Here is a 13,116-nt window from a genome sequence, read left to right as displayed (position 1 = left end):
TCCAAAGAAATCCCAGGGCTGATCTCCTTCAGAATGGACTGGTTGGATCTCCTCGCAGTCCAAGGGACTCTCAAGAGTCTTCTCCAACACCACACCTCAAAAGCATCAATTCTTTGGTGCTCAGCCTTCTTCACAGTCCAACTCTCACATCCATACATGACCACGGGAAAAACCATAGCCTTGACTAGACGGACCTTTGTTGGCAAAGTAATGTCTCTGCTTTTTAATATGCTATCTAGGTTGATCATAACTTTCCTTCCAAGGAGTAAGCATCTTTTAATTTCATGGCTGCAGTCACCATCTGCAGTGATTTTGGAGCCCAAAAATTAAGTCTGACACTGTTTCCAATGTTTCCCCATCTATTTTCCATGAAGTGATGGGACCAGATGCCATGATCTTAGTTTTCTGAATGTTGAGCTTTAAGCCAACTTTTTCACTCTCCACTTTCACTTTCATCAAGAGGCTTTTTAGTTCCTCTTCACTTTCTGCCATAAGGGTGGTGTCATCTGCATATCTGAGGTTATTGATATTTCTCCTGGCAATCTTGATTCCAGCTTGTGTTTCTTCCAGTCCAGCATTTCTCATGATGTACTCGGCATAGAAGTTAAATAAGCAGGGTGACAATATACAGCCTTGACGTACTCCTTTTCCTGTTTGGAACCAGTCTGTTGTTCCATGTCCAGTTCTAACTGTTGCTTCCTGACCTGCATACAGATTTCTCAAGAGGCAGGTCAGGTGGTCTGGTATTCCCATCTTTTTCAGAATTTTCCACAGTTTATTGTGATCCATACAGTCAAAGGCTTTGGCATAGTCAATAAAGCAGAAATACATGTTTTTCTGGAACTCTCTTGCTTTTTCCAGCAGATGTTGGCAATTTGATCTCTGGTTCCTCTGCCTTTTCTAAAACCAGCTTGAACATCAGGAAGTTCATGGTTCATGTATTGCTGAAGCCTGACTTGGAGAATTTTGAGCATTATTTTACTAGTGTGTGAGATGAGTGCAATTGTGCAGTAGTTTGAGCATTCTTTGGCATTGCCTTTCTTTGGGATTGGAATGAAAACTGACCTTTTCCAGTCCTGTGGCCACTGCTGAGTTCACAGCATCATCTTTCAGGATTTGAAAGAGCTACCTAACCTTAAAATTACGTAATTAGATTAGATTAAATTAGATTACCTAGTCTTGAAATTCTCCCCAGCTATCCTGATTCCTCTTCCCTGACAATACCCTTCAAACCACTGTCCTAAATATTAAAAGCTATCATGCCACACTCCATTTTAAGTCCATCAGTGGCTTTCACCAGCCTTCAAGATTAAATCCAGACTCTTCATTCAGGCTTATCAGGGCCAAATCCATGCCCCTCCTCTCTGCTTCTACTTCTGATTTCTCTTGCTTTTACCTGCCCTAGTCAGCCCCATACTGATTTCAGTTTCTAAGAGATGTTATGTATAAGAGGAAACAGCTAACTTACCATGAGTAGCTTCTGTCTGACACACCATTTCCTCTGTTGGATCTCACTTCTGTTGTAACACAACGTGCTGGGATACCACCTATGCACTCAGGGCTCCCCATCAACATGTCCAACCAGATGCCAAACCTCCACACCACAATCCACATCCACCTGCCTCCCAGACGTCTGGCCCACTGGAGATCTAATAGGTTCTCAAATTTAAACGTCTAAAATGGAAATCCTGATTTGCCCCCTGAAACTTGTTCCTAAGACTTGCCCATCTCAGCAACCACTCAGAACAAATTTTGTTCAATTCAAAATTTGAGGGATCATCCTTGTTCCTCCCTTTCTCTTATTCTGCACATCCAATTCATGGACAGGCTTTTCTGTCTCAACCTTCAAAATGTACCTCAAATTTATTTCTTTCTGTTTCCACCTTCACCAGGCTATCACCGTACTAGACTACTGCAACAGCCTGTTCCCTAGGCTCTGATCTACTTTGTGAATCAGATCATACCACTTACCTGTTCACAACCTTCCAGCAGCTCCCCCTATTGCTCTTTCAAATAAAATCCAAATTCCTTACCTTGGAGTAGCAGAACCTGCACGATACAACCCCTGCTAGTTTCCAATCTCACTCAGCAACAAAGTCACTCAGAACTACCTCCTAGGGGGTCTACCAAGCCTGGCACCAAGAACAGCAGCTTTCCCCTTACGTGTCCTAGGGCAGTAGCTGTTTTCAATAAGACACAAAATCTGATCAAACAGAACTGACACCTGGTCTGTGTCAGGAGGGAACTGGACAGTGTCCTCATCTGACCCACAACAAGGTCTACCAACTGCTCAGGGAGCTTCCATTGTGAGTTCTTCACCATTTAACCTCACAACAGACCATCTGGATCAGATTACAGACTTTTTGCTGCTGCTAAGTCGCTTCAGTTGTGTCCGACTCTGTGCGACCCCACAGATGGCAGCCCACAAGGCTCCCCCGTCCCCGGGATTCTCCAGGCAAGAACACTGGAGTGGGTTGCCATTTCCTTCTCCAATGCATGAAAGTGAAAAGTGAAAGTGAAGTCGCTCGGTCGTGTCCGACTCTAGTGACCCCATGGACTGCAGCCTACCAGGCTCCTCCGTCCATGGGATTTTCAAGGCAAGAGTACTGGAGTGGGGTGCCATTGCTTTCTCTGCAGACTTTCTGAACGGACCACAACTTTGCTGTCTTGTCTCCAGTCCAAGGCTTGTTTTAGAAGCCTTAGGATGGTGACGGGGACCTGCTGTCTTCACAGTTTAGACAGCACACAGTGGCTTCTAAGGACACTGGGAAAGCTGAGTGACCCTGAATGCTACACGTTCAGAAACGTGTCCTAACGAATCTAAAATTATAAAATACAGACAGTGCTTTGCAAATAGCAAGCAATGTCTTCCCTCTAAATAATTAAAACCACTTCTTGAAGAAATGGGTATAATAAAGCCGAATGTCAACAGTGCCTGAGCACTTCCCTATGCCTGGAATTAAAAAGGGATCTCTATTTACTCTTAATTGCTACAACTATATCCCAGATGCAGAGAAGCAGCAAAGTAAGAGGAGAAGACCAATTACTATCTATAAGCTGACAGTCTCAAGGCATGCTCCCTGGGGCATGGGGAACCCCCACTCTGTATATAATCTCGAGTGAGCTTGGCAGGCTCATGGACAGACTCTGAACTCTGTGTTTGCCACTAATTTTTGTGCCACAGGCAAGTTCTCTACTCTTCCAAGCCCCAGTTTCTGTTTATAAATTGAGGCTCTTACCTTTCCTTGCAAGGTTGTTGCAGGGATTTATGAAGATAATGGGATAAAGAGTTTAAGGCCAGCGTGTACCCAGCCTGTGCTAGGGAAGTGATAGCTACTGTTACAATGTCATTACGCTCACTAGCAGCAGTGATCCTGAAGCTGTTACTGACCTCCTGCCGTCCCCTTTCTGGGCCTTTGCCCACTGCTCCACTTGGGCCAGGCTACTCTTCCTCTGGCTGTGCTTCTCTGGGTTGGTCCTGGAAGGGAAGGCCCGCTGGTACCCGGCAGTCCCATTCTGCTCTCCCGGGCCAGACGTGACGGGCAGCACTCCGTTCCTCTCCGCCCGCTGGGGCTGAGCCTGCTGGCCTCTCGGGCCGCTAGGTAAATCCACGAACAAGGCGTCCTCTTCGACTTGTGAGTATGGGGACCTGGCCTTGTTCCTGTCCCGCTTGCCCTCCAGTGGGTCCCTGGAGCGGTACCGGTCTTCCTCCTGCTCCCGCCTCTCGAATCCAAAGGAATCCTCGTGGCTGCGGTGAGGACAATCCCTCGCATGTCCGGGTCCCACACGGCCACACTCTCGACAGGACTCTGTGTGGTTGGCCTGGGGGACCGCCTGCCGCTCCACCTTCTCCGTGTCCCTGCAATGACAACAGCATGTTCAGTCCAGCCCAGACTGGAACCCCTAGCCAAGACTTGCCAAAGAACACACTTTACACTCCAATTACCTCCAGGCCTTTGCATGGGCTCTTCCCTCTGCTTGGAGCCCCTTTCGTGCCTACTCCCTTACGCTGCTGGCCTAACTTCTACTCCTCTGGGATCTGGCTTAAATGTCACCTCCTCCAGGAAGCCACCCTACACACAGTCCCAGTCTATATCAGGATCTTAGCTGACTGCACTGTCAAACTAATCACACTGGACTATAACTGCGTGTTTACTCATCTAGTGCCCAAGTAGACTACGAGTTCCTTCAGGCCTGAGGCCCAGCTGGCCAGTCATCATATGCCCAGAACTTCCACATAATGATGGCACAGAATAGCAGCTCTATAAACTACTGAACAAATAAATGGCCTGTCTGTCTGGGGCAGGTTAGCTTGGATAGAAAGTTCCTGAGTCCAGGGTCTTCCCCGCTGGCATCTAGCATAGCCCAAAATACAATGAGCAGCATAATTAACAGTCCTCCAAGATGTTGAGTGAAGAGTCAGCACGGCAATCTCTCAATATGACCACTTAGCTATCTTGTCAAGGAACTGCTCAAACAGGAATGTAAGAACATGGACATAACAATTTTATGAAGCATCATTAGTCAGATTTCAGAGATAAGGAAACTGAGGCACAGAAAAGATAAATGATTTGCCCAAGACCATCCTGCTGGGAAAAAGAGGCACCAGGGCTTAATTCCAGGCAGAATGCAGAGTCCAAGGACTGGGGCCACCACTCTCTACAGCCTCTCCATCTGTTTGTCTATGATCTGACACACATGCAGACCTGGAAACTATAGAGAAGAGGGTAGCGGTGACAGGTGAGGATGTGCACTGAGGCTAAAGAGCTTCCAGGGCATAGAGAAGAGAGCCTCTTTCATGGCCCATCTCCCACTGGAAGCTGCCTCTCTCCCTACTCCTTGAGTCCAAGTTGTATCTGCATCCTCATTACTTGGTACTGGGGACACAGCAGCAGCTCCATATGCTTAGCAGAATTGAGACTGAGGAGGCAGGGGAACACACTCCAGCCTAGCTCAAAAGGACCAGAAAAATTACCATGGACCCTTGGACAGGCAGCCAGTTGACTTATACTCCTTGGTAAAAAGGTCCTGGCCTTGACGTCCATCATTTCTTGAAATGGCCAAGGCTGAGGGTTCAACAGAAGAATGAACATCAGAGGTGCTGCTGCATTTACATCTCAATGGCCAGACCTCAGGTGTCCTTGCAACAACCTCAGAACTTCAACTACCAATAATCAGCACAGATTCAAGGCAGAATCCATCCAGTCAGGGAGCTGGTTAAAATGTCAATATAAAGTGAAAATACCACCCCTAACACAGGTCTACTTCTTCATGTGTGCTGGCCTGTCAGCCTTAACACAGGTATGGAAGCTGAGAAAAGCAATCTCATATCTCATGTCTGTGCACTACTCCTGTGTGCTGTGTGTGCTCAGTCATGTTTGATGTTCTGTGACCCCATGGACTGTAGACCACCAGGCTCCTCTGTCCATGGAATTTTCTAGGCAAGAATACTGGAGTGGGTTGCTATTTCCACCCCAGATGATCTTCCCAACCCAAAGATTGAACCCACATCTCCTGCAATTGGTAGGCAGATTCTTTAACACTGCACCACTTGGGAAGCCCATGTACTCATTACTTTTCCATGAAAGCCCAAAGCTTTTGGGGGGGAAAAAAAGCTTCTTTGGACTTCCTCTATCCATCACTAGGAGACATCTTTCCCCATCTCCCACCCCTTCCGCTAACACAGTTTGAATTTCACTTGGGGATCATCCTATCCCACTCTCAGTACCTGTAGTTTAGGTCCTGCTGACTCTACCGGTCCCTTTCAACCTGAGGCTCCAAGTCTCAGTGACTGGCTCACAGGCTGACAGGTCACCCAATCCAGGCCATTCAGAGCTAGTTCTGGGACTTTGGTTGGAGCTGGTCTTGAGCTGCTGCAACTACATAGGAAACAGCTATCTGAGAATGAGGCTTCCCAGGTGGTGCTAGTGGTAAAGGGTGCCTGCCAATGCAGGAGATATAAGAGACATGAGTTCGATCCCTGGGTCAGGAAGATCCTGGTGGAAGAGCACGTGGCAAGCCACTCCAGTATTCTTGCCTGGAGAATCCCACAAACAGAGGAGCCTGGAAGGCTACAGTCCACAGGGAAGCAGAGTCAGACACAACCGAAGCGACTTAGGCACACACACATCTGAGAATGAAAGCAGGTGGAGAGAAATAGAATCTTAAAGACTTGTCCTGAACTCCTAGATTTAGCCATACCTAAACCAGATATCGGAGAAGGCAATGGCACCCCACTCCAGTACTCTTGCCTGGAAAATCCCATGGATGGAGGAGCCTGGTAGGCTGCAGTCCATGGGGTCGCAAAGAGTCAGACACGACTGAGTGACTTCACTTTCACTTTTCACTTTCATGCATTGGAGAAGGAAATGGCAACCCACTCCAGTGTTCTTGCCTGGAGAATCCCAGGGACGGCAGAGCCTGGTGGGCTGCCGTCTATGGGGTCGCACAGAGTCGGACACAACTGAAGCGACTTAGCAGCAGCAGCAGCAAACCAGATATATCCTTGGACTTTTTGGTTGTACATTAATAAATTGTTTCTCACTTAAGCTAGTCTGAGTTTGGGCTCTGTTACTCACAGTAGAAGGAGTCCTATTACATCATTTTATATTGACATATTTAGATGGTGACTTTTAAGAACCTTTCCATTCCTAAAGTATGGTGGGTCTATAACCTCTAGTAGAAGAAACACGTGAAATATTCAAGGGCCCACACTTTTAAGAAAAAGTAATTTTTTTCTTTTTTGGCTGTGCCATGTGGCTTTGTGGGATCTTAGTTCCCTGACCAGGGATTGAACCCGAGCCTTGAGCAGTAAAGCATGGAGTCCTATCCTTTGGACAGCCAGGGAATTTTCAGAAAAAGTAATTCTTACTGGAAGTTTTTAAAGGGACAACTCTGTTCTACAAAGTACACTTTATAAATTTTAACTTTCTCTTTCTTTTCACACCTTGTCATAAAAGTGAAAGAAATATGCTTTCACTGTGAAAGTGAAACACTGCAAACAAATATGCAGTGAAACAAATATGCACTGAAATGGAAGACACTGATTGAAGGGAAAAGAGGGTTTCTTCAACTGACAGACGAATGCATAAAGATGTGGTACACATACACAATGCAATATTACTCAGCCATTAAAAAGAATGAAATAATGCCATTTGCAATAACATGGATGGACCTAGAGATAATCATACAAGTGAAGTAATTCAAAAAGAGAAAGACGAACACCACATGATATCACTTACATGTGGAATCTAAAATATGACACAAATGAATCTGTCTATGAAACAGACCTACAGACACAGAACAGATTTACGGTTGTGGGGGTGGGGAGTGGCAGGAGGGAAGGGTGTGATGGATTGGGAGTTTGGGATTAGCAGATGCAAACTATTACACTATTACATATAGAATGGATAAACAATGAGGTCCTACTGAATAGCATAGGGAATTATATACAGAAACCTCTGATAAACCATAATTGAAAAGATTATGAAAAAGAATATGTATATATATGTGTGTGTATATATGTGCATGTATATATATGTGTGTGTGTGTATACATATATAAAACTGAATAACTTTCCTATACAGCAGAAATTAACTCATTGTAAATCAACTATTTCAATAAAATAAATTTTAAATTAAAAAGGAGAGGATTTCTTCAACTTCAGAACCCAGGGGTTATGGATACAATATCTTAGCCCAACCAACTGTAATGAGGATTTTTCTTTCAACCTCCATGTCTTTACTGAGAACCTATACATTCCCACTGAGGCGAGCACTTAGGGATATAGTATAGAAAATAGCCTCTGCTACCAGAGCCAGACAACCCTAAAGCCTGATTTAATCATAGTAACCACATTTAATGCTGTTCTCTTGAGCGATCCCAAATCATGGAGTTTGCCAGTCTTTTCTAACCTTGGAGTTAACTTATAACTATAAATCTTAATCCTTACTGTCTGTGTATATATATGATTGTATACATCCCAACACATGCTAATATGTCCTAAATATAAAGTTAACTGAGAAAGATAAAACTTTTTTCTCAGATAAACTTTTTTCTCAGATTGACACCAGCATTTACTGCAAAACAAACCCTAATAGGGTGCCTAAAAGAATGGGAGTCTGCTTGCCACCCGGCCCTAAGACTTGGGGTTATGAACAACAGCTCCTGTTTCCACAGCTGTTGGGCCTTACCCAAGATAAGATATGTGCCTTTGTGTTCAAAATAGTCAGTCTATGGCTACAGGTAAAAAAAGTGAAGGGAATGTTCCCGACTCCCCCACCTTACCTGACTTAAACATTTAACTTACTAAGTTACAGGATTTAAGGCAAAAGTGTTTTTTGGTCTTCTCCCTGTCTCTTTGAATTCCCTGCAATATAACACATGACCTCTCAAATCAGGAGACCTGTCACACAATACATCTGCAGTGCTCAATTTAGCACAGTGGTGGGGAAAGAAGGACGTATCCCTCGGCTGTCAGTGGCCGTGTCATTCAGAGAAGGGGCCATGCACGGCATTGATGTTCAGCTAAGACGACAACAGCCCTTCCTGTGCAGGTCATTACTGCTGATGCGAGTACCTGGTGTCGCTGGCTATTTAAAAACACAAGGAATTCCTGACATTTGTTGATCACTGTGGCCACATGTGTCACTTTCCAAGCATGACTAACCCAGACTGCGTAGGATTAGTGCCAGGCAGACCTGGATTCAACAGCTGGCTCCAGCCCATAGCAGCTGAGTGACCTTGGGCAACTCCCTGACCTCTCTGGTCTCAGGTTCCTTATCTGCAAAATGGGGACAACAACCCCTACCTCCTTGGGTTCTTACGAGGAATAAAGGAGACGATGCACAGAAAGAGCACTGCGCTGGGTCTGGCACCTAAAGTGCGTGTGTTAGTTGCTCAGTCATGTCTGACTCTCTGTGACCCCATGGAATGCATCCTGCCAGGCTCCTCCATCCATGGAACGGCATTCTCCAGGCGGGAATACTGGAGTGGGATGCCATTTCTTCTCCAGGGGATCTTCCTGACCCAGGGATTGAACTCAGATCTCCCACTTTGCAGGCAGATTCTTTACTGTCTGAGCCACCAGGGAAGCCATCATCAAATATAAATGTACTAGCTTCCAACATCTTTTCCTTCCTTGCCCCCATTTTTTCAAAGCAGCAATGTACCCAAAAAAAACTCACATTTCCTAACCTCCCTTGGAGCTGGGGATGATCATATAACATAAATCTGGCCAATAAGATGTATGCAGAAATTGTTGGATGGGTCTCCCAGGAAAGCCTTTAAAAGAAAGAACACTTACCTGGCTTGACTAACCTTTCCCTTATTCCCGCCTAGAACTTAGACTGGAATGCAAGGTGACAAAAATGCAGATGAAAGCCACCTATCAAAACCTGGGTAGAAAGTGAGAAAGAGCCCAGGTCCCTGACAGCATCATGGAGCTACTATATGAGTCAGAACTAACTAACTGTGCATTCCTGTTAGTGAGAAAACTAAAACCCAATTTGATTACATGGCTCTAAGTTGAGTTGTTCTATCACAGGCAACCAAACATAATCCCTGATACAAGGGGCTGAGCCCTGCCCTGGCCATTTTCAGCACGTGACAGCAACATTTTATGTCTGCTTAGAGAAAATCCTTGCTTTCCCCTGCAAGTGGGAAGAGCACAAATCTCAGGCTGAGGATACTTCTATCTTATTCCTGTCCTTCACAAGAACTCAGAAGTTAACAGATCATACCAAGCAGTTGACACTATTATTTTATTCTGCTTCCAAACCCTTTATTTCACCAGGAAATAAGGAATAATATTTACTTCTTTCTTAATGTTACACAGATACTTCACACACACTGGAAATCTCATGTGAAGACCTGAGCGAGAAAAGGAACCACACACAGCTTGTAGGGACTTAGCTGGACTTCAGTCCTGTTGGCAGACACAGCCCATCTGTCACAGTCCCACTGGAGGATCCCTCCCTGCTCACCATACCTAAATGACCAAACTAACAGCCCAGGAACAAGGGTCAGGCCACTGACATCCCTGGAGTGTTTGTCTCAACATCAGGTGGCAGATGTTCCTGTCCAGCTACTGAATAGCACAGGGAACTCTGCTCAGTGTTATGTGGCAGCCTGGATGGGAGGGAGTTTGGGGAGAATGGATTCGTGTATATGTATGGCTGAGTCCCTGCACTGTTCACCTGAAATTATCACAACAATGTTAATCAGCTCTACCCAATACAAAATAAAAAAGTTTAAAGTTTGGGGGAAAAAAAAATTCTGTCCTGGAAAACCAGCTCAGCCAGTGTCGACAGATGCCAAGTCCTGAGCACTGACCCCAAAGCTCAGGAGGACAGTGGGCTCAAAAGCTGAAACCCACCCTGTGCAGTCCACAGCCTTGTATAAAAGGCTGAAGCAAATGGGTCCAGAGTCTCTAGGTAGCCCACAGGCAGGCTGGCTCACTTGAATTAGTTCCTAAATTTGATGACAGAAACGTCTGGAGAAAAATGGAGACAGAAGTTGGTTTCTTCTTTTCCCAGACTTAACTAGGGCAGTTCCCCTGGGATGGGAGAAGATAGCTGGCTACCTTTCAGGCTCTGCCGTAAATAAACAATAGGTGGGTCCGTCCTCCCCCAGAGAAGAGTGAGGCTGAAGGACAAATGAAACACCACACTGCCAAGCTCAGGCCGTCACTCCTCTCAGCAGTGGCGACTGGCAAAGTCCCTCGTGAAGTTTTAAGGACCTGACAAACCAGACAAAGGAGAAAGGAAAGATGTACAATGGCCGCCAGCTCTCCTCACTTTGTTCACTCCTGCCTGGAGAATCCTTTCCTCTTCCTCTACCTGGGTGAGTAACGCTCAATTACCACAGCCCGACCTGAGCCAGTCTGGAGTTCTGGCACGCACCGAGCTCACTCACTTTCAGTCTGTCTATGGCAGTTCCAGTCTGGGTCACTCATTTTTTGTGGCCAATGTTTGGCTGTTTTATGCTGGGTCCTACTGTGTGCCAGGAACCCAGCACAGACCATCTCTAACCCCTAGAGCAATCTTGCAAGGTCAGGACTGTCAAGCCCAGAGAGGCTGAGGGCACTCACATGAGCACCAGCTTACTGAAAATATATTGTCTCTACTGAAGGATAGGGATTATGGGGAGCACTTACTAATTGTAAAACCCTGAGCTAAAGGACTTTAAATATTATCTCTTATCATCACACCAAGCTAGAAATATTATTCTTTTATTATAGGTAATGAACACGAAGCTCAGAGTGGTAAAGCAACTTGCCCTGATCATGCAACCAGTGACATGAAAGTTGCTCAGTTGTGTCCGACTCTTTGTGACCCCATGGACTGTAGCCTGCCAGGTTCCTCTGTCCATGGAATTCTCCAGGCAAGAATACTGGAATGGATAGCCGTTCCCTTCTCCAGGGGATCTCCCCAACCCAAAGATTGAACCCGGTCTCGCACATTGCAGGTGGATTCTTTACTGTCTGAGCCACCAGGGAAGCTCAACCAGTGAAATAAGCAGGACTCAAATTCCATCTGATCCAACTCCTTAGCCCTGTACTGGGGTTGAAAGCATGTCTATAAGTTACTTCTGTCAAGGGTCCAAGGAGCTTGTCCAACCTCAGGCATTGTTCTGTCACACTTTAACCAAAGTGGTCAGGGTCTGAAAGGCCAAAGATTCCATTCTCTGAATAGAGTGGAGAGAGCCAGAAACGTGTGGGCCACTTTGAGCAGACTGAATCCCCACAACCAGTCCCACAACAGTGCTCAGCCTGCTCTCAGACACCCCAAATCCCTATTTGAACATCTCTCAGGGAGAAGTTTCATTCATCGACCTAACCACTCACCAGTCCAGCCAGCCAAACATCCATGCACCGTCCTTTAACTGACTATGTGCCAGGCACCATTCTCACTTCTAAGGAACTTACAGTCTAGCGGGGGTGACAAAGAGAAAGCAGGCCAACATAACTTTAGCATGAAAGTTCTCTGCATGAGGAACGACACAGTGCTATAAGCAGAAGCATCTAACATACTGAGAGTCAAAGAAGAAAGAAATACAAGTAAGCTAGGCCCTGAAGGATGTGCTGAGTGGTCCTAGTAAGGGTGAGGGCCAGGGGAGCAGATGGGCAAGGCCTAGAGGACTTACAGGGAACAGACCCAGCCAGGGATCAAAAGCCATACTAAAGAGATTGGATTTTATTCTAACAGTGACTGGACTATAAGCTCTCTCAGTTCCATGATAGGTCTATAGTAACACTGAGACCACATAGCTTTGTAGAGAACAGAGAGGTTGGGAAGCTGAAAACAAAGAGGTCAGCTGCCTTCCGATAGGCCCTCCTATCTGAGCTGCTTGTCAGTTCTGTGAACTGTAACAATAAGCTGCCCTCCTTGCTTAGTACTTTAGTTTCTTGGAGAGGACAAGACATCCTTAGATAAGAGGGGGAAATAAGGCAGTTCAACAGAGGAACTTGGAAGACAGATTTTAAGGAGGCTGTAGAGAATAAAAAAAAAGAATCCAAAATCTGGCAAGTGGAAGAACATGGAAATAAGGGAGAAGAAATCATGGACAGAAGGAGGGAGAGGGTGGGCTCTGGCCATAGTGCTCAGCGTCCCTGACGGAGAAGGGGTGGGGGCTCAAGAATGCTTGTCCATCAAGAGACCCTGAAGCTTGTAGGGAACAAGAGGACAACGGAAGGAAGCACAGCAAGGGTGCTCAGCTCCCTCTGGGGTTAGAGGAACAATGTAAGAAGATGCTGGAGGAGGAGACAGTGAGGGGCAGGCTGAGGGACGGTCCTGCAGGAAGCCTGCGTTGCTGAACCACAGCTCACACTGCTAAGGGATGGGCACATCCTGGAGAGGAGGAGAGTATGATGTGCCCACGGGAGATTCATCGTCGTGTAATTCAGAGAATTAACAATGAAACTGGACGGGTGCAAAAAAAGAATGATGCTGTTAAAACCTATGGGAGCTAGCATAATGGATATGGAGTATCAGCTATGTCTTAGGCAACATGCGAAGTAAGCACTTTACACATTCATTTCATTTTTATAAAAATTTGATGAGCTAGAAAAATCTGTTTAAAAAGCATACCTAAATTGCACAAGTGACGCAGCTAGAA

The 13,116-nt window shown here is 45.9% G+C and overlaps 1 protein-coding gene across 22 annotated transcripts in view; it reads right to left on the bottom strand.

The window, feature by feature from the left end:
* PLEKHA7 (pleckstrin homology domain containing A7) overlaps positions 1 to 13,116 on the bottom strand; it is a 229,154-nt gene that overhangs the window by 47,443 nt on the left and 168,595 nt on the right. For all 22 annotated transcript variants that reach the window (XR_015142028.1, XR_015142029.1, XM_086339797.1 and 19 more), the window contains one exon: positions 3,392 to 3,859. Coding sequence is in view for 20 of the 22 variants with exons in the window: in XM_086339797.1 (XP_086195923.1) it covers positions 3,392 to 3,859 (468 nt within the window). In the remaining 2 variants the exon portion in view is untranslated. The remainder of the gene's footprint in view (positions 1 to 3,391; positions 3,860 to 13,116) is intronic.

Source organism: Bos grunniens, chromosome 15 (assembly GCF_055505025.1).
Source record: "Bos grunniens cultivar Pamir isolate PY7600 chromosome 15, Bosgru_T2T1.0, whole genome shotgun sequence".
NCBI classification, from domain to species: domain Eukaryota; kingdom Metazoa; phylum Chordata; class Mammalia; order Artiodactyla; family Bovidae; genus Bos; species Bos grunniens.
The sequence above is the reverse complement of the archived record's forward strand: the minus strand, read 5'-3'. Positions and strand labels throughout refer to the sequence as shown.